Genomic DNA, 22,436 nt, shown 5'->3' on the forward strand with positions numbered 1-22,436 from the left:
ACCCAATTGAAAATCTATGGAGCCGACTAAAGAAACTTGTTAGTCAGAAGCGACCCAGCAATAAAGCCCAGTTAATAGAAGCAATCATTCAATCTTGGTTTCACATTATAACAGCTGCAGAACTAAAAAACTTGGTTCACTTCATAGGAAGACGTTGTAAAGCTGTAATTCATGCTAAAGGTTTCCCAACTAAGTATTAACTGACATGGTGATAATTTTTGTATATCTCATTTTTTTCTACGTGTTTCACTTTTCTTCTTTATACTGTAACTGCTATTCTAATAGCAAATCCTTCATTACTGTTATTGCATTACATTCTTGATTAAATTATCTTTCCATTGATATATAATTTTATGGTACTACTCCAAAAAAAAAAAAAAGTGGTTTTAGAAAACACACTTTTCCCAAAAGGTGTCCACAATTTTGGCCACTACTGCAAGAAAACCTTTCTCAACTCTTCAATCTACAAATGTGAAATAGAAATATGAAATATAACTATGAACCCTAGAATTCCTCGCCAGCAACGCTGATGTTCCTCCTGGAAGAGAGCTATGGGGAAAGTTGCAGATTGTAGGAACCAGACTGGAGAAAAATCTCCACCTTTTAAGGCTAACGAATGTTATTATGAGGCATACGTTTTTATGAACTGTAGCTCACCAGGGTGGGAGGTGTTATTTATTTTTCAAACTTATAAAGCTGCCTATCGCACAAACCAAGCGACTCTTGTTAAGGTTAAGCAGATAAAGGTTCAAGGTGGACAGATTGCAAGTACTTCGCCCATTAACAATTGATATTGTGTTTGTTCAGGCCTTCTGAAATAGCCCAGGACATATTGATGTATGTATATTCAGCTGTCTCAGGGTCAACTGTGCGGGCATACTCCTGACTGCAGAATGATGACTTGTGATCTGTGAGTGTCCTGGGAGGTTAAATGCTCTTCAATTACTTTCTGATATCAAACTTGACCATTAATTATTTTTGCACAAAGCCTGGTGTCAAGTTTCGAGGTTGTCTCAAATAAATTGCATTTCAAACGAAGTCTTTGAAGAAAAACTCCTATTTATTAAGCACAACGTTCTAAAACCCGACTCCATCGAAGCCAACACTGACTTCCAGACCCAAAACCCTCCCTTTCTGTTCCCCACTCCCCTGTACTCATTGGCCATTTTCCAAGTCATTCTACCCCTAATCTACCGCTCCAGCTCAAAGGAATTTCCCCCCTCCTATCCCATCTCCTAGGGGATATTATCTCCAGGGAAAATAAGTAGGTGAAAAGTCAAAGGTCCCTTTCCAGACGTCTCCACTTCTCCTTCTTATGTCAGCACTAGAGTAAATGCAGCTTGAAGTGCTGACACCTGGCTTGTTTAGAGAATCCAGAGGGCCATTGCTATCACATTAGAAGAAAGGTACGTGAAGGTGACTCTAAATTTGTGTGTGAAATTGTTGGGGCCTGTGACGGTGCTGTTGGTGTAAATGCAGCAGTAAAACAGAGATCTGGGGTTCTTACATCAGAGGTGGGATTCTACCAGTTCGGGCCGGTTCAGGTGAACTGGTAGCTTCGACAAACAGCTGGGAGTGAACTGGTTCACCCCGACGGTCAGATGGGCTCACCCACCCACCCGCGATATTTCCCTACCTTTATCTTCTCAGCTGATTCGCGCGGCAGAGCAGATTGCCACGCCTCAGCTGTGTTTCTCCTCAAAGTGAAGATTTCTTCAAACTGCGCGCACACACACAGCGAAGCACGCGATCACTGAACCAGTTGTTAAACCGGGAGGATCCCACCACTGCCTTACATGTCCTGGTTCCCATGTTAATGTCACTGTCCTATTGTTTCTGGGCTTGTGAGAATCTGCTTCCCTTGGGTGCTTGTTTGGTTGCAACTTTAGATAACAGTAACAGAGTTGGAAGGGACCTTGGAGGTCATCTAGTCCAGCCCCCTGCTCACTCAGGAGACCTATACTAGGGATCCGAACCGCTGAATTGCCAACCTTTCTCAACGATGAGTTCAGTGTCTTAGCCACTGAGCCACCTACTACCAAAGGGCCCACTGAGTTGTGTGCTGATTGTGGAAATTTTAGTCTCTCAAACTCTAATCCATCCAAATGGATGTCATCCACAAAACACACTAAACCACACACGCACACACCCCAAAATTCCTCTTCAAACTTAACATTAACCATGTTGTTGTGTGAATGCTTCAGCCAGAACTAACCCTAACACAGAGTTTCTTAATCTTGGCAAATTTAGGATGGGTGGACAGCAAGGCTGGCTGAGGTATGCTGGGAATTGAAATCGACCGATCTTAAAATTGCCAAGGTTGAGAAATACCACCATAATAACCCATTGTGTTAACATAATCTTTTGTGTGAAAGGAAGCTATTGTGACTGTAATATTGCAACAAGGAAAATATTGGGACTACCCTTTCTTCCACTACAGCATCAAAGGCCAAAACAACTCAAAAAACCCAAGCAATCAAATTCGTCAAGGTAGTGAGGAAAAAATTGGAAGCAGGTGGATAGTAGAAAAGATGATTCTAAATTAAATTAAATTAAATTAAATTAACTGCATATTTGAAAGGGCTGCCTTGGCAAGCAGCAGAATCTAGCCAGCCTTGACTGATTTAAACAAAATAGGCAGATCAAACCTGGTTACCACTTGGATAGGAGACCATTGCAAAAGCTCCAAAGTTATGGGTTAGATTGAGAAATTGGAAATTATTCCAGAATGGAGCAAGGGCTAATCACTGCCATAATCACTGCCAACAATGTAACCCAGATGTAAGTCATGAGGATTCAAGTGTTTCTGGAGACATTCTACTGATCCAGCTTAACTGATGTTGAAGTTCTTCCAAGGAGAACCTCTGGTTGGTGACGTCATTGAACACCTAGTGAGTTCTGCACATCTGGGCAGATGGCAAGATTTCTGGCAAGATGTCTGGGTCCATATGGAGGGCACTTACACTCAACATCTCCTCTCCCACTCCCAAAGGCAAAGAACATATAACGCTTTGAGGAGCAATACAAAAAACTAATATGAATAATAATATAATAATAATAGTGTAGCAGGGACATGGTGGCTCAGTGGCTAAGAGGTTGAGCTTGTCGATCGCAGGGTCAGCAGTTCAGCGGTTCAAATCCCTAGTGGCGCATAACGGGGGGAGCTCCTGTTACTTGTCCCAGCTTCTGCCAACCTAGCAGTTCGAAAGCACGTAAAAAAATGCAAGTAGAAAAATAGGGACCACCTTTGGTGGGAAGATAACAGTGTTCCGTGCACCTTTGGCATTTAGTCATGCCGGCCACATAACCATGGAGACATCTTTGGACCGCACTGGCTCTTCAGCTTTGAAACAGAGATGAGCACCGCCTCCTAGAGTCGGGAACAACTAGCACATATGTGCAAGGAGAACCTTTACCTTCACCTTTACCTTAATAGTGTAATAGTAATAGGCACCTTGGATGCAATCCCAAAACAACTGGATCAATACTTAAACACCATTGGCATTGACAAAATCACCATCAGTCAATTGCAAAAGGCAGCTCTACTAGGAACAGCTTCCATCCTGCAATGATACCTTTAACAAATCCACATATGCTTATCCGAGATTCTTGGGAAGGATTCTAGAGGTGGACAAAAATGCCAAATCCAGCCAGAACATCTGGCTGACTGAGCAACAAACCATAATATGTTATTTTAAATGAATGTTAAAAAGGCACAAAAGTCCAAAATGGGTTCGTAATTTCCATATTTCATAAGCCAACAAAATCACAACATTGCTATTAACATAATGATTATAATCCATCCAAACTGGAGAAAATATAATTCTTGCCTCTGAATATTCATTATTCTACTTTATCCGTACTGTTTTCCTAACCAAGCAATTAAAAAAATTCTTTCAAACCACAAATTGATTGTTAATTTTACATCTCTTATTTATGAATTGAACTGTGCAACTCACTGTATGTTCCAGCCCAGTGGTAAAATCCTCCATGGGTTGCTACCGGTTCACTGCATACACATGTGCAGTGCGCACCAAATGCGTGCTTCGTGTGAAAAAAGGAGCCGTCTGGAGGTAAGTAAAACAGCGAGGGGGGGGGACTTTTTTTTTTTTACTACTGGTTCGCTGAACCAGTAGATTTTATCACTACCGGTTCGCCCAAACTGGTGCGAACCGGTAGGATTTCACCACTATTCCAGCCACTCTACAATGCAAATACAAAGGGATGCCTATTGACCAGAAAAATGCCCAAACTTCTCACATACAAGTAGTCCTCAACTTATGACTGGTTACTTAGCGATCAAAGTTACGGCAGACCTGAGAAGGTGGATTTACAACCTGGATTAGAAGTGGCAAAATTTAGGCCCCCTCTGTGATCATGTGAACAAACTTCAGATAACACGGCTGTATTTACAGTCATTTGCACCATCCCACCAACCCTTTTACAGAGAACCTGGGAGAGAGGGTCCCTTCTGAGGTTTTTTTCTCCATCCATTATTCAGCTGGAGGCTATGTCTTCTCTTATCTGTCTTTTCCCTAGCAGCATCTCTTCCTTCCATCTCCCAGGGTAAAAAGTGCAAAGAAGAGCAATTAAAATGATTAAAGGCCTGGAGATTAAAATATATGAAGAACAGTTGAAGGATTTGGGTTTGGCTAGTGGGGAGATGATAGCAGCGTTCCGATATCTCAGGAGTTCCCACAAAGAAGAGGGAGCTATTCTCCAAAGCACCTGAGGGCAAGACAAGAAACAATGGATGGAAACTAATCAAGGAGAGAAGCAACCTAGAACTAAGAAGAAATTTCCTGGCAGTTAGAACGATTAACCAGTGGAACAACTTGCCTCCAGAAGTTGTGGGTGCTTCATCACTGGAGGTTTTTAAGAAGAGACTGGACAGTCACTTGTCTGAAATGGTATAGGGTCTCCTGGGTGAGCAGGGGGCTGGACTAGAAGACCTCCAAGGTCCCCTCCAGCTCTATTCTGATTCTGATTCTGAAGATACAATGGCACTGAAAAAAGTGATTTTTGACCATTTTTCACATTTACGACCGTTGCAGCATCCCCATGGTCACATGATCAAAATTCAGACACCTGGCAATTAGTTCATATTTATGACGATTGCAATGTCCTGGGATCACGTGATTACTTTTGCAATCTTCTGACATCCAGAGTCAATGGGGAAGCCAGATTCCCTTAACAACCATATTACTAACTTAACAACCGCGGTAATTCGCTTAACAATGGTGGCAAGACAGGTTGTAAAATGGAGTAAAACTCACTTAACAAATGTTTCACTTAGCAACAGGTATTAGGGGCGGTCATAACTGGGCATGGCTACTTTAGTGAAGAGAAGGAGCAGGGGAGACATGATAGCTGTGTTCCAATATTTGAGGATCTGCCACAGAGAGGAGGGATCAATCTGTTTTCCAGAGCACCCGAAGGCCAGACAAGGAATAATGGATGGAAACCGAACAAGGAGAGATTCAACCTGGAAATGAGAAATTTTCTGGCAGTGAGAACAATCAACCAATGGAACAGAAATTGCCTTCGGAAGTTGTGGGAGCTTCATCACTGGAAGCTTTCAAGAAGAGATTGGACTGCCATCTGTCAGGAATTGTGTACGGTTTCCTTCTTTCTTTCTTTCTTTCTTTCTTTCTTGTTTAATTTAATTTAATAATTTAATTTAATTTAATTTAATTTAATTTAATTTAATTTAATTTAATTTAATTTAATTTAATTTAATTTAATTTAATTTAATTTAATTTAATTTAATTTAATTTAATTTAATTTAATTTAATTTAATTTAATTTAATTTAATTTAATTTATATGCCGCCCCTCTCCGAAGACCCAGGACGGCTCACAATACACTCAAAAAATCACTATAAAAAACACTTAAAAATTAAAAACATTAAAAACATTAAAACCCATTCCCACCATTCATGGCCGGATCTCGTCAGATCGCAAAGCGAGATCAACGCCTGCCGGAAAAGCCAGGTCTTCACCGCTTTTCGGAAGGCTTGGGCAGGGGGTTGGACTAGATGACCTAGAAGATCCCTTCCAACTCTATTAATCTGTTAAAATAACTCCGGGATTAGCCGTACACTTTTCTTTTTCCTTCCGATACGGGACAACAGGGTGGCAAAGCAACTGACTCACAATAATCTGCAAAGGCCAGAATGGGCATATAGCCCATTAAAGGCTGCTGGCCACCTGCTCTGCAACCTTCAGTCAAGCTTGATTTTGCTAAGGCTTCAAGGACAGATGTATGCTACCCGCCTCTGGGCATTTAATGACATTTCCTGCCAATGTGCAGATAGGCTAACAACAGTGCCGAGGGCACCAGCTGCTTCTCCAAGAATAAATAACAATTTTCACAAAAGCTTAGCAGGAACTCTTTATCTCTGGTCAAACAGGTACATTTGTCAAAGCCACCCAAGTGCTTATTTGTCAAGATGGAAAACAGATGTAGACACACACACACACACACACACACACACAAACCAAGGACACACAGATATTCTACTTTTCTCACCCACTTACTTTATAGGACGTATTATCCGTTTCTGGATTTTCTGCCTGGACGACAATATAGGCGTGCAGAAAATTCGAAGCAATCATATCCGGAACAAAGGGAGTGTTTTCTTCTTGGAATATAATAGCCACAATGTCGTTGCCAATGTGTCTTTTCCGCTGAAGCTGCGAAGGTTAAAAGAAAGAGACAAACACATCTCCAGGTGATAGTTCTTAAGTAGAAAAACATCCCAATTTTTACTCATCACTGCAGAGTTTTTCTAAGACTAATAGCAGGAAGATGAAGCACGCCTGGCCTAAAAATAGCAACAGCACTTAGACTTATATACCGCTTTCCAGTTCTTTTACAACCCTCTCTAAGTGGTTTATAGAGTCAGCATATTGCCCCCAACAATCTGGGTCCTCATTTTACCCACCTCGGAAGGATGGAAGGCTGAGTCAACCTTGAGCCTGGTGAGAGTCGAACTGCCGAATTGCAAGCATCCGGCAGTCAGCAGAAGCAGCCTGCAGTGCTGTACTTTAACCACTGGGCCACCTTGGCTCTTCAGATGAGCCCCTCCCCCTTTTTGTACACACATCAACACAGAGAGAGAAGAAAGGGCTGCTTTCTCACAATATCCTAAAACAGTGTGAGCAGTTTTTTCTCCAAATATATTTTGGAGACCGCCTTGCGGGACCGCCTACTACCACCAATAGCCTCCCACCGGCCGGTACGCTCTCATAGAGAGGGGCTCCTCCGGGTGACGTTGGCCAAATAATGTCGACTGGCGGCCCCCAGGGGGAGAGCCTTTTCTGTGGGGGCACCTATTATCTGGAACGAGCTCCCCCCGGAGATACGGAGGATCCTGGATCTGCGCACCTTCCGCCGCGCTCTAAAGACCTTTTTATTTCACCAGGCGGGCCTGGCCTAACTTTCTCCCTCTTTTTAAACAATTTTAATATTTTAATATTTTTAATATCTTTTAATCCTCAAAGTTTAAATCTGTTTTAAATTGATTGGGGTTTTAATCTGTCTGGGCCAAACTTTTTAATTCGATTTTATTTCTGTTTTTAAATTTTGTATGTATGTATTTTATTGTTGGCTGTTCACCGCCCTGAGTCCTTCGGGAGTAGGGCGGTATACAAATCAAATAAAAGAAAAGATAAAAGATAAAAGATACTGTTTCCATCTTCCCCTTACAATAATAAGAGGCTCCACAATGGTCTGAGAATCAGGGTCTCCACTAGATAATGGACAGTCAAGATGAAATTAAATTAATCAATTCAATTTAGCAAACCCCCAAATCAGTGACCCAGATCTAATCCACATATCAAAGGATAAGGTCTGCAAACACAGAGTGAATTAAATTAGGTCTTCCAGAGGAACTGTATGTTCACAAGAATAAACATACCTCAGAGGTTGTATTCAGCAGGTTCTGACCAGTTCTGGAGAACCGGTAGCGGAAATTTTGAGTAGTTCGGAGGACCGGTAATAAAAATTCTGACTGGCCCCGCCCCCCATCTATTCTCTGCCTCCCGAGTCCCAGCTGATTGGGAGGGAATGGGGATTTTGCAATAACCTTTCCCTGGAGTGGGGTGGGAATGGAGATTTTGCAGTATCCTTCCCCTGCCACGCCCACCAAGCCATGCCACCTCCACCAAGCCACACCCACAGAACCGGTAGTAAAAAAATTTAAAACCCACCATTGCCACAAACCATGCAGTCCTGTCCACCATTAAAAACCATCTTTCCAATCAACCACCATGTTTCCAGTGTGTTTCTCACCACTTGGAACTGAATCCAGATGTACATTTCTTCCAACAGAGTTAAGGCTCTGTCTTATTTGGGAGAAGTGCAGATCTGGGGAGCAAGAACAGCCCTCAGCAACCCAAGTGAAGTGCACAAAAATATGCATATTTCTAGGTATGCGTATGAATGTTTGGGTTTATAATTTTATCTGGGAATGTGTTGTTTAAAGCAGTGCCATTATCAAAAGGAATTGTGTATGGAAATGCCCACGAATTTGCATAAAGACTTGTTTTAACAAATGATGCAGAAATGGAGCATAAAACCTACAGTTTTAGAAAATGAGGATGAAAAATATATTTTTTTTAAAAAAAACCCCCACCAAAATGGCAAGCTTCCATTAAAGGAAATTCTGTTTTTTAAAAAAAATAAAAGCAAAAACAAACATCCATCTGTCTGGGCAACTTCCCTGAAGAGGTGATTCAATCACACCGGCCGAAAGCAATTCACACCTTCCCTTCCACGGCCAGTTACACAATGTTCGCTTCGCCACTTCATCCCTTGTGCTGCCCTGATATTATATCTCGAAAAAGAAAGGTCAGGTCTCGCTTACCTGCTGGGTATCCCCCTCTGTGAAGGGAAGCTTGGTAGAAACATGGAACATAATCTCTCGGTCCCTGAACACCGTGTAGACAGATTCTGTGCCCGTCTGGGCATGAGTCACATCCAGGCCACCTCGAAAGCTGTAAAGGAACCAGAACAAGATAGGAGACCTTTGGTACTAGGGAAGAGGGAGGGAGGGAGGGAGGGAGGGAGGGAGAAAGAGAGGGAGAGAGAGAAAAAGAGAGGGAGGGAGGAATAGGGAGAGATGGAGGGAGGGAGAAAGAGGGAGAACGAGAGGGAGAAAGAGAGAGAGAAAGAGAGGGAGAAAGAGAAGGAAGAGGAAGGGAGGGAGGGAGGGAGGGAGGGAGGGAGGGAGGGAGGGAGAAAGAGAGGGAGAAAGAGAGGGAAGGACGGAGGGAAGAAGAAAGAGAGGGAGAAAGAGAGGGAGGGAGGGAGAAAGAAAGGGAGGGAGGGAGGAAGAGAGAAAGAAAGAGAGAGAGAGAGAAAGAGAGAGAGGGAAGGGAGGGAAGGAAGGAAGGGAGGAGGGAGGGAGGGAGGGAGGGAGGGAGGGAGGGAGGAAGGAGCCATCTGAATGATTAATAGTTTAATTTACCCCTTGAAATCCTGTAGTGTAATGGTTTCTCCCAACAAGTTCAAGAAGTTTTTGAAGGCAGGGCTTTCTTCATTGTTCCCAAACAATTCTTCTTCCTGTGTCTGGAAAGATAAAGCAATTCCAAACAAAAATCACAAAACTCCTCTTTATTTTGAAACTACCAGAAGCAAAACTACATTTTGGAAAAGATTATTCCTATTATGGTGAGAGATAATCAACTTCCTCTCTAAATAACTGTTGTCACTAACTGTTGAGAGAGAGAGAGAGAGACAGCCAGACAGCCAGAGACAGAGACAGAGACAAAGAGACAGAGACAAAGGGACAGACAGAGACAGAGAACAGAGAGAGACAGAGAGACAGACGGAGAGGCAGAGACAGAGAGACAGAGAGACAGAGACAGAGACAAAGAGACAGAGAGAGAGACAGAGAGAGAGACAGAGGGAGACAGAGAGACAGAGAGAGACAGAGACAGACAGAGAGACAGAGAGACAGACAGAGACAGACAGAGAGGGAGAGAGAGAGAGGGAGAGAGACAGACACAGAGAAAGAGAGAGGGGGAGAGAGGGAGAGACAGAGAGACAGAGACAGACAGACAGAGACAGACAGAGAGAGAGAGGGAGGGAGAGAGAGACAGACAGAGAGAGAGACAGAGACAGAGAGACAGACAGATAGAGAGATATGTTCAGAAGGGTGATTATTCTTTTTTGCAACAGCATAGGTGGAGCTGGATCAAGAAATTCTCCAAGCTCTTTTTTATTGGCTCTTGTTTATTCTTTTATTGCTTTTTAAAATAATGACCAAAAAACAGACAACAACCATAAAGATAAAAACGTACACATTGTCAAATAAATATAAGGCACATAAAAAGTGGCTTTTAAAAAGATGGGAAAAAACCCAACAAAGAAAAAAAGTATCATTTTGGCAGTATAGTTACAATTCTATATAGTTATCTAATGCAATTATTCACACACACACACACACACACATATACGTGTGTGTGTGTGTGTGTGTGTGTGTGTGTGTGTGTGTGTGTAAACATTTATAGTATATAATAATCATTCTTTTAACCGCAGAATTGTTGAACTCCACACATTTAAAAGTTGCTGTGATTGAGAAAAGCTTCTCTGAACTGCCAAATTACCATCAGACCCACCGAAATATTATTGCTCCAATAAAATAGTCACTCACTTGCTTAAATTTCTGGTAAATCACCCCAAACTTGAATGTGTTGTTAAGTTCATGTTCATCGTAGGATACGATCAGTTGTGATGCCTGAAATAGGAGAAGGAAGGAGGAGGGAGTCACAGAATAATTTGTAAAGAAAGAAATTACTTTAATGAGTTTGGGAAATCTCTCTCTCTCTCTCTCTCTCTCTCTCTGTCTCCCTCCCTCTCTCATTTGTGGGAAGTTGCAGACAAAACCAAAAGTCATAGTTTATAAGTAGTCCTCAACTTACAATCATTCATTTAGTGACTGTTCAAAGGTACAGTGGCACTGAAAAAGGGGACTTACAACCAATCCTCACACTTACGACCATTAAGCATCTCTATGGCCACGTGATCAAAATGTGGGCTCTTGGCAACCAAAATGTATTTACAACACTTGTGGCATCCCAGGGTCACGTGATCCCCATTTATGACCTTCCCAGATGGCTTCCAACAAGCAAAGTCAATGGGGGAAGCCAGATTCGCTTAACAACCACATGATTCACTTAAGAACCGCAGCAATTCATTTAACAACTGTGGCAAAAAATGCCGTAAAATCGGGTGCAACTCCCTTAATAATTGCCTTGCTTAGCAAAGGAAATTCTGGTCCCAACTGTCATAAATCAAGGATAACCTGTATTTCACCGGTAGAGAACATGCTTCAAGTGTTCAGAAATTCCATATTTGTTCGCTGGCCTGATTTTTTAATAATTTATTATTTTATTGATCAAATTTTTGAAACCATTCATCTCCATCACAGATGAACTCTTTTTTTATATTTAACTTAAAAAAGATTTTGTTGGAGAATAACTATTATTCCAGAGCTATGTGCATAGACCTACTTAAAAATGTGAAAATTTCAATCACTGAAGCCAATGTCTGAATCCCTCACCCTGTATTCTTTTTTTCTCCAATTTTTTATTTTATTTTAATACAAACAATCCATCTTCCATTAAACAGTGTGTCGTCTGGGTGCAAATGTTTTGTGCAATAACAATTAAGATTGACAGCCATATTCATTATATGATCTATTCTTAACATAATACCAATACATCATATCTAATACTATGACAATCCTCTCCTTAACTTATTTAACTCTTTTAATACATTTGTCTATATTTCACTCCTCTACTTTTATTTCTAATTTTCATAGTTATTCTCTAACCATCGGTAAAATAACTCCCATATACTATAATATTCGGTTTGTTCTTTCTCCTTGATTGCCAGCGTTAACCTATTCATTTCTGCACATTCTAATATTTTCCTAATCACATTTTCCTCTGTAGGAATCTCTTCACTTTTCCAATTTTGTGCAAATACAATTCTAACTGCAGTTATTACATGGATAATCAAATATACATTTTCTTTACTGTAAGTTTCTGGTAAAATCCCCAACACCCTCTCCCTAACTTTCTGAACCTTCTGCTCCGTCTTTCACTTCCTCACTTAAAATGTTGAAGAACATTTGGACTACAGATTCCCAGATCCCCCTATTCCTATAAATGGCCTGAGGAACTTCAGAGAACTATATTTCCCGAAGCTCCTTGTGCCAGGTGTAGTACAGAAAAGAGAGTCAACAAAGACAACAAATCCAGGAATGCATTTCAAAGATTACTCTGTTTGGAATGAGGCTTTTCAGATACACTCCAAACCAAAGGTGGTTTAATTAGAAAGGAATATTTGTAGCTCAGAGCTGAACTATGGGGTCCTTGGTGCTTTCTGAACTCGGTGGTTTTCTTGCAGACGTTTCATTAGTGCACTGATGATGTTACCCAGTTTGGTAATGAAATGTCTGCAGGAAAACTACAAAGCTCAAAAAGCAGCAAGGATCCCACAAAGAAGGTTTCCTTCTCAAGCTGCTCCTTTCTCAACTATGTCTTTCTATCCATCATCATACCAGGGGTGGGTTTCAAAACCCATCGCTACTGGTTAGCTCGTGGGCACGTGTGCACTCATGCGCAGAAGCATCTGGGCGGGTGGGCAGAGCCTCCCGCCACCACCGCTACCAGTTCTGGGGTGAACCAGTAGCAACCCACCACTGCATCATACCATCCTTCTCTGTAGCTATTTGTTGTGGTCTGCCAGCAACCTGCGGAGCTGGCAGCGGAGTCGGACAGTGAGGAGGCTGGGGAGGAACATGGGCCAGTCCTGGAGTCTGGGGAAGGCCCGGACGAGGGCTCTGCATCGGAGGCAGAGATGGGGCCAGGGCCATCTGGGAGTGATGCGTGGACTCCGGAGCCCCCAAAGTCAGACAGCAGAGAGGCAGAGGAACCGGAGGAGCCTGTTCCTAGTGCACACATGCGCAGAGCTGCCAGAAGACAAGAGCAGGTAAAACAAAAGGGACGATTCGAGAGTAAGGCCAGGAGATGATTGGCCCCTCCCATAAGGCTTAAAAGAGAAACAGAGGCACTTGGGCCTTTTGCAGAAAAGCAACGTTGCTAACTCTGTTTCCAGTCGGCATCTCTTGCTTGTTTCTGAACTTCATGGGGCTTTGCCAAGTAAGGCCTTTGGCACACTGTCAAAGAAGATAAAGGTTGGTGATTATCCTAAAGGACTTCTTCTGAAGGACTTGTTTCGCAACTAACTGGGACTCAGCTGGGAATGAACGTAATTCTCAGCTGTTACAATAAAATAGGTTTGTTTGGGACTAATTGTGTATTGTAATGACTTAGTAAGCCTAGGTGACAACACTATTCAAACTCACTCCTTTTGCAATACCTGGCCTGAAAACTTCTGATCAAGTCCCATCAAGTAGAGCTGAGCAGTCAAAAATGCTCGACATCTTTAGATGTCTGATCTCCCCAAAAGTTAGTATAAATTCAAATGTTTATGTCGATACTTAGTTTCTGTCACATACCTGCAAAAAGTAGAAACAAGGCCATCCATATTTTCACTAACTCCCCTCATCATATTTTTTAGCCTGCTTTTCTGATAACCATCCTCTTCCCTCAGAGGCTCTTTTAGGTTCAGATTCATTTTTTATTTCCTTGAGCTGAGGTTAAGAAGAAGTCTGACTAAGCAGGTAAACCAATCCAACCCTGATCTAATTGCATTCTCTTTTCAAGTGCTTAGGGAATGAATCATTAATCCCAGGTGAAAATTCCGACAGGGTGCAAATTGATGAAAATCTCTCTCCTGGCCGTTTTCGTGCCTTGCCATAATATTTACAATTGGGGAAGCCTTCCTCTCTCAAATTGGGGAATTTCCGTTCTACAGAGATAAACCTGCGTGTATGCAGTTCATGGAATCAGAGGGCTGAAAAGGACCTTGGATGTCGTCTAGCATAGTTTAATTCTGCACATCAATTTCCTTCCAGAATTAGGTTTTTTTCCATCACTGCTTAGCTCACCTTGGGATAGAGCACAGGCTGAAACTTTAATCCTGTGGCGTCATCGCAGAAGGCCTGTTTAGAAACGCAGCAAACGGTGAGTGAGAAATTAGGAGCTCAAAGACACAGCAGTTTACAAACAGGGGGGAAAGTCAAAGATAATACAAAACGAGAAAAGTAACTTTCTTTGTTGTATCACAAATGCGGAATACATCATGACATTGATTTAAACCAATGAAGGGGTAGGTGGGGATCTGGGAGACAAACCACTCTTCTTTTAAATTTTCCACAACATAAATATTTTTGGATGATAGTAACTTGCCCTATTATTATTCTTAGCCTAAGGCATTACTACATTAGCCAGGAGACCACAATACAATTGCAAAACAGTAGTTTGGCTGCCAAGGTACCAGCTGTGTTGTAGGAAATGCTCGCGCACCCATGGTGCACCACAAGGGGGCAATCTGGCTTCGCACCAGAAAGAAAGACAAGCGGCTCTTCCTGCAGTGTCATCCAAGCCCCCCTCCCTCCCCGACGCCGCGTCGCCAATGGGCATCGCAACCAGGAAGGTTCAGAGGGCAGGAATCTGACTGCCTGCACTGAGCACCAGCTCGTCCCCCCCCCCCCAAAGTGGAACCTAGTTTATCTACTCATATAGAACATGCTTTCGAACTGTTAGGTGGACAGAAGCTGAGGTGAGTGACAGGAGCTCACCCCGACAGGCAGTACTAGGACTTGAACCAATGGAGCAGAAATCATCTCCAGTGTCATTAAGCTATTGAGCCACAGTGGGGCAGTGGTTAAAGCGCAGTACTGCAGACTACTTCTGCTGGCTGCCTGCAACTTGGCAGTTCAAATCTCACCAGGCTCAAGGTTGACTCAGCCTTCCATCCTCCCGAGGTGAGTAAAATGAGGACCCAAAATTGTTGGGGGCAATATGCTGACTCTGTAAACCGCTTAGAGAGGGCTGTAAAAGCATTGTAAAGCGGTATATAAGTCTAAGGGCTATTGCTATAACTTGCCCTAACAAATATGAACTGCCTCTTCACTCTGGATCTAATTTCTACTTTCACATTTTTACCACACCAGTATCCTCCTCAACTGTCTGCCCCCAAAGACACCTTTGGAGTCAAAGCACTGCAGATTATATGTTTTTGTCTGTGTTTAATTCTTGCTTCCATCGTGATCTTTTTTTCCCTTGCAATCATTGATGTTTTGGTGATAAAGCCCGACCTCTAAAGATCGCAACTATGATCTTTATGGTTATCACTCCAAGCAACCTACCTTTGCAATCTGTGGGATGTTTGGCAGCTTGCTGAGTCCAGCTAAAGGGATTCTTTCATGTAACGTTTTTACTTTGGACCTATGGAAAGCCAAAACAGAAACGGAGAGAATTAAACATAAGCAGTGATAATGTAGCAATATCTCTAGATTTCATTAAAAGGAAGGCTCCATAGATTATTTTTGAACCTTTCCAAGAGGGTTTGTTTGGACATGGTTGTTACGGTTACCATCTCCAGTTTCCCCGTTTCCTTTGAAACATCCGTAATTTGTTGGGGGAATAAGAGGATAAGACATTACAGAGAGAAGAAACAGTGTTTTATATATAATTGATATTTTCCAATATCTTTTCAAGAGATTGTTGTCTTACTGGTTTCCTTGGGCTTTGCTGTAGGTCAAGCAAACAATGTTCATTGGCAAACTCATTACCGAAGAGCAGACTTAAAGTGCTTTAAATTAATTTTTAAAACCCCAAGGAATTCAGATCCATCATTAAACGGCTACAGGACATCCTGTTATCATCACTTCATCTCTCTCTTATGTAGCAAAACGTTTGGACTCCATGGAAACTTCAGCACGCCAAAAGAGTCCACCAGGATGCCCTGTCATCTTTTAATATACAGTATTTGGACAAGATCATCTCATGGTCAATCCAAATCAACTCATTGGACAAGGCTAAGGAGAACTCGCCCCAATGGGTTTGCATCAGGGAAAAGAAGGCATGGATGGGTCAACCAACTGAGAGGGAGAAGTTCACTCTGGTTCTGTGTTTCTCAACCTTGGCAACTTGAAGATGTGTGGACTCCTAGAATCCGCTAGCCAGCATGGTCCACATATTCAAGTCCACATATTGTCAGGGTTCCGACGGATGCCCTAATTAAATCATGAGCCTTGAGCCAAGCTTCAAAAGAAATCTAGTTATTTATTAGGAGCTTCATGTCAGCATGTTCCAAGTGAAGCCAACTCTGACCCTATGTAATTTACGGCCTAGACTTGACCATGTTTCCCCCCTCCTCCCCCCAGGGTGTGTCATCAGTAACATTCGCCAATGGAGAAATTTCGTGGGTTGTAGAGATCACTCCCCACCGGCCGCTGTGGGTAACTTTGGGAGACAGCCTTGAGAGAGATGTCTGGAATGTGCTTTTGAGTTTTTTTGCTTCTGTGCTGCTTCGCCGTTTTCCCATCCTCCTTGCCCATGGCAACTTGAGAGCAGGCCAGGGATGCTTTGCGAGTTGACATATATCTTCAAGGTGCTAAGGTTGAGAAACACTGCTCTAGGTATGAGAGAAGTTCTTTTCATCCTACTACCCTGTGTTTCCCCCAAAATAAGACCGGGACTTATTTTCTTTTGGGCCCCAAAATAATCATTAGGGCTTATTTTGAGGGGTGTCATTTTTCCCCCATGTATGGGAGGCCTAACACTTGCCTTCTTTTCCATGTATCCCCGCCCTGACACCTGCCTCACGGCGGCAGCACCAACAGCAATGTGCAACAGGAGTCCACATGGCTGCTGGCCCACTTCTTATGCTTGTTCAAGACAGGGCAGGATCCCGTATGGCCACTGGCCCACTTTTGCTTGCTTACAGCTACAAGGGAAAAGGAAGTTGAGTGACGTGCCAGTGCCACGGCAACGAGGCAATGCGGGGGTGGAGTTGCCCCACATGCCCTGCACCGATTTACCTCAGGGCTCTGCAGCTAGGCCATCCATGCCCTGACACCTGCCTCACCTCATATCAGTGGCACCAGCACACCACTTGGCCTCCTGCTCCATTGCAGCCGCAAGCAAGCAGAAATGGGCCGGCAGCCATGTGGGCACCTACTGCATTTTTGTTTTCTGTATATGTTCTTTCCTTTACCCCTTTTCTTTACCTGAGAATAATCCGTAGATATTCAATTCCATCTGCCTCTTCACATTTAATGGAAAGGATCAAATTTCCCAGGCTGCTGGCCGTGCAGTAAAAATTTAAATGATCCTAAAGATAGAAAAAATGTGTTAAGAGTAATCAGGGGGGAAAAAACCACAAAGGCTCTAAACTTAGTGATTTAAGTCGCCCTCCCTGTCTTTCATGGTTTCATTGCTGATCTTCCGCTCATTTTTAACACCCAAAAGTAATCACAAGTGACTCATCCATAGTTTATGAACACCTTGCAAATCCTTTAGGGATACAAGAAACATTTAGAAGATAGAATAACAGAGTTGGAAGGGACCTTGGAGGTCTTCTAGTCCAACCCCCTGCTTAGGCAGGAAGCCCTATACCATTTCAGACAAATGGTTGTCCAATCTCTTCTTAAAAACTTCCAGTGTTGGAGCATTCACAATTTCTGGAGGCAAGTTGTTCCACTGATTAATTGTTCTTACTGTCAGGAAATTTCTCCTTAGTTCTAGGTTGCTCCTCTCCTTGATTAGTTTCCATCCCTTGTTTCTTGTCCTGCCTTCAGATGCTTTAATTCTTCCTTCTTTCCTCACTCTCTCCTACCTCCCTTCTTCCTCTTCTTTTTCTTTCCTTCCTCTTTTTTTCTTTTCCTTCTTCACATATGCTCGAATTTTTCTCTCTGCTCCCTGACACCAACCTAGATACATTTTCATCCGTTCCCTTTCAATTTTGAAAGATTTTGGCTTCTCTTCAGAGCATCTGCCTCTTTCAATGATTTTCCAGCAAGACAGGAATGGGGCCAGAGTTGTTATTTTTCTTTTAATAGCTGCATAGCGCTGACTTGTATGGACCTCCTGAGATGTGGATCCAGGATCTACCCCCCTCAGATCCATCCCAAAGAAAACAGGAGAACTAAGCTGGGCAACACAGAGAATATTTAATATTTAACTCAGCATTCTGTGTCACACAGGAACTGACCTACCCAAGAAAGATGAAATAAAGTCTAGCATAACCCACATACTGTATATAACAGCCATGCTGCCTCTGAGACAGAAACCATCTTCTCTAAACTGGTAGCAATTCTGTTGTGGCCCGTCAGCGGAGCTGGCAGCAGATTCAGAAAGTGAGGAGGCTGGGGAGGAACATGGGCCAGTCCTGGAATCTGGGGAAGGGTCTGATGAGGGCTCTACGTCGGAGGCAGAAAGGGGGCCAGGTCCATATGACAGTTATCAGCTGCCTTCTGAGTCAGACATCAGAGAGGCAGACAAACAGCTGGAGCCTGTTCCCAGTGTGCGCATGCACAGAGTTGCCAGAGGAAGGGAACAGCTAAGGAACAAGGGTTGACTTGGGAGTAAGGCCACAGGTGGATAATGAATGGTCCCTCCCATAGGGAATAAAGAGGAGCAAAAGGGGAGGGGAGTTTTCAGGAGACAATTAGTTCGCTTAATTGGTTCGTGACTCTCCAAGACTCCTTGCCAAGTTTTGAAGATATGGGCCTGGCAGTTCTCCAAGCCAGATAAGGTCTGTGACTGTAAATCCTCCCTTGAAAGACTTTGCTGGATGTGAATGAGAAGAATTCACAGTAATTTAATAAAAAGGGTTTTTTGTCAGGACAAGGAGTCTGCTTCGTGGTTTGTGGAAGCCTAAGTCAGAACAAATTCTTTTTTTACACCAGATACATTGGTGGCCATCACCACATTTGGTGGCCATGAATGCCACTGTTGAACAAAGAGGTGGGCAATTAATTTTTCCCAAGGGGTCACATCGGAAACTGAGACTGTTGTGGAGGGCCCAACCAATAGGGCTCTGAAGGTGGGTAGACATGCAAGCCTGCACATACATAAATTGGGGGAAAAAACTAAGTAGCAGTCTCCTTCAAAATAAAAGCAATTCATTTGGGCTAGATAGGAACAGCCAAAGGACCAGATGTGGCTTGGAGGTCATAAAATGCCCAGCTCTGGTTTAACACTCGGTTGAAATTTCATTTCCCTCCTCCTACAAGTTTCTCTGCCCGCCCCCCCAAATTTCCTTTGATTAATGCTCTTTCTACTTCTCCCCTCCTTCTAGTTTTGTACTTTGAGTAACAATGCATTGAATATGTTTCCTAGCTGGGAAATAAAATATTTCCAAAAAACCAAACCAGCTCAGAGAGCACCAGTTCTCTGCAGTTCAACCCTGAAGTATCTCTCTATTGTCTTCTCTAGGTGTGTAGTAATGTGAGGCTTCCCACATTAAAGTTGAATGGATGACCCTGAATAATTTTTAATGGATGACCTTCAATTTTGGTACTATGAGAATGAGTGGGTGGAAAACTCTCTATAGTAGCTGCAGTTTCCAGACTGAGCAGTTTTACATAATTCTTTCAGATCTTGCCTGAAACGGAAAAATCCCAGATGCCACAAGTCTTTCCTTGTGGATAAGGAGTCCCTGCAGATTTTACTCCATCAGCCATTGCTGGCTCTGGGAGCAGCAACTCCATTTCAACGCCACTGAGCCAGCACTGTCCGAAGATATTTCCGTGGTCATATGGCCAGCATGATGTCATGGAGTACTGTTACTTTCCACCACAGTGGTACCTATTTATCTACTCGCATTTGCATGCTTCCAAATTGCTAGGTTGGCAAGAGCTGAGGAGAGGACAGGAGCTCTTCCCGTCTCGTGACCCTCGGGTCTTGAACCTTGGCTGCCGACTTTCCAGTCAAACAAACTGAGCATCTTAACTGCCAAGACGCCACGCCACCTCTTGTGGGAGAGCTAGTCTATTCCTCCACTATCTGCATCTTTTCTATCTTTCCAATATACACTTAAGGTACAGGGACCAGAACTGTGTACAAATTAACAGTTGATGATTAAAATTTCAGAGCCGTGGTTAGAATGCAGTATTGTAGGGTAACTCTGCCCACTGCCAGAAGTTTGATCCTGACTGGCTCGTGACTGACTCAGCCCTCCATCTTTCTGAGGTCGATAAAATGAGGACCCAGATTATTGGGGGAAATATGCTGACTCTGTAAACTGCTTAGAGACGGCTGTAAAACACTATGAAACGATATATACCGTATACCGTATATAATTTTCAGAGTATAAGACACACTTTTTTCCCTCCTAAAAGAGGCTGAAATTTTGGGTGCGTCTTATAGTCTGAATTATAGCTTTTTTGAAGCTATTTTTCAGCACTAACGAGGCGCTAGCGATCTCCGTGCTAAGCTTTTTTTCAGTGAAGGATCTTCCATGCTTTGCCTGCTCCCTCCGACTCTCAGCTGTGAAGTTTTTTTCCAGCCCTAACGAGGTGCTAGCGAGTGAAGCGATCTCCATGGTTTGCCTGCTTTTCTCATTGCTTCTCTCCAAAGATCAGTTATTCTTTAGAAGCTGTTTTTTATCCTCAAGCAGGAAATAAAAAACAGCAAACTAATGTGCTGAAGCTGACCAGACTAAGGATGCTAGCCAGATGAATACCTGGTAGGCAGATTTTTTTTCCCCTATTTTCCTCCCCAAAAACTAAGCTGCGTCTTATACTCCAGTGCGTCTTATACTCCGAAAAATACGGTAAGTCTAAGAGCTAAGTGCTATTGCAGTTTTAATGGTTGCCAAGCTTTTTTAGAACAAGAGAATAGATCAGTTTTATCCAGAATCTGGAAGCTGGGTGGGTTGTTGTTGTTTTTGGGTATTCAGTAATGTCAGCCCTTCAAGGTAGTCCAGACAAAATGCCAAAACCATGAATACTAACATTACCTTCTTCATAAATTTTTTAACAGCTAAAGACTGATTTAATCAGATTCTGGACAAGAGTGAACTACAGGTAGACTTACAGCGGTTCATTTAGTGACCGTACAAAGTTACAACAGCACTGAAAAAAGTGACTTATGGCCATTTTTCACACTTAAGACCATTGCAGCATCCCCAAGGTCACGTGATCAAAATTCAGACATTGGGCAACTGACTCATATTTATGACCATTGCACAGTGGTTGAAATGTAAAATTTGTTACTACCGGTTCTGTGGGTGTGGCTTGGTGGGGGGTGGGGTGGGTAATAAGACTTGGTGGGCGTGGCCAACTTTTTTTTTTTTTACTTTTAAAACCATTTTTTCTACAACCTCTTCAGCCAAAGAGGTTGCAGAAAAAAATGTTTTTAAAAGCCTCTGATGATCATGTGGCTCAGCTGGGATCATCAGAGGCTTTTAAAAGCATTTTTTCTACAACCTCTTTGGCCAAATACTTTTAAAAGCATTTTTTCGGCCAAAGCGGTTATAGCAAATGCTTTTAAAAATTTTTTTAAAAGCCCCTGATGATTGCGCGGCTCAGCTGTGCATGGGGGGGGGCAGGGATTTTTGCTACCAGTTCTCTGAACCACCCACCACCATTGCTACCGGATTGGGTGATCCGGTCCGAACTGGGAGCATTTCACCCTTGCCATTGTAGTGTCCTGGGTCATGTGATCACCTTTTGCAACCTTCTGACAAGAATCTGGGAAGCCAGATTCACTTAACAATGGTGTTACTAACTTAACAACTGCAGTGATTCACTTAACGACTGTGGCAAGAAAGGTCGTAGAATGGGGCAAAAGTCACTTAACAAATGTCTCAGCAACAGAAATTTTAGGCTCGATTGTGGTCGTAAGTTGAGAACTACCTGTATTTGTCTGTGTTAAAAAAAATCTTGGTAACCATCATAAATCAGATTTTAATCATTAGCTGATTACCTACATCGCAAAGGGGTTGATGGGTATGTCAACCCTGAAGCGGACTTGACTGGAGCCATTTTTGGCCGCTTCAGTGTTGCCACATTGGAGCTGAGGGATAGGGAGGGGGGAATTGAGATACAAGGGAATCTGTAGTCAAAACAACCTAATGTGCTTTTGAGAACCAAGGACATTCTCACACCTGGTGAGGAAGGAAGGTGGAGTGATGCTCCCTGGCTGCCAGTCCACACTGTGATTGGAATATGTGACTGATTGTTTTGAGAAAGTAGAAAATCTTTTACTTTTAATTAGGTGAAAACCATGGGAGACTTTAGAGTCGGTTTTCACCAGTTATGTGCCAATATGATAATTCCAATAAAAGTATTCTTTAAGGAATCTACCTGCCTTGGAGTTTTGCTTGCTATGGATTTATTACTTCGGACCCTGACAGGATAAGTGTAGGTTACAAATGGTCACAGACAGGCTGATGCATACACACCCAAATCCCAACTGCGCATTGTATGGATGTGTATATCCTTTTTGCTGATTGGTTGATCCAACTTCCGGTTTTGTACTTTGCTGTTTGAGTGCACCCCTATCT

At 42.8% G+C, this 22,436-nt stretch overlaps 1 protein-coding gene across 7 annotated transcripts in view; it reads right to left on the reverse strand.

Annotated features, from left to right (window-relative positions):
* The window catches only part of RAP1GAP2 (RAP1 GTPase activating protein 2), a 337,137-nt gene that overhangs the window by 46,623 nt on the left and 268,078 nt on the right, over positions 1-22,436 (reverse strand). For all 7 annotated transcript variants that reach the window (XM_087883431.1, XM_034420788.3, XM_034420789.3 and 4 more), the window contains 7 exons: positions 17,155-17,258; positions 15,289-15,367; positions 14,026-14,079; positions 10,660-10,743; positions 9,472-9,572; positions 8,869-8,998; positions 6,539-6,694 (listed from right to left, as the gene is read on the reverse strand). In XM_087883431.1, coding sequence (XP_087739557.1) covers positions 6,539-6,694; positions 8,869-8,998; positions 9,472-9,572; positions 10,660-10,743; positions 14,026-14,079; positions 15,289-15,367; positions 17,155-17,258 — 708 coding nt within the window. The remainder of the gene's footprint in view (positions 1-6,538; positions 6,695-8,868; positions 8,999-9,471; positions 9,573-10,659; positions 10,744-14,025; positions 14,080-15,288; positions 15,368-17,154; positions 17,259-22,436) is intronic.

The sequence above is a fragment of the Pantherophis guttatus genome, chromosome 1, assembly GCF_059756535.1.
Source record: "Pantherophis guttatus breed Tessera chromosome 1, ASM5975653v1, whole genome shotgun sequence".
In the NCBI taxonomy this organism is placed as follows: Eukaryota; Metazoa; Chordata; class Lepidosauria; order Squamata; family Colubridae; genus Pantherophis; species Pantherophis guttatus.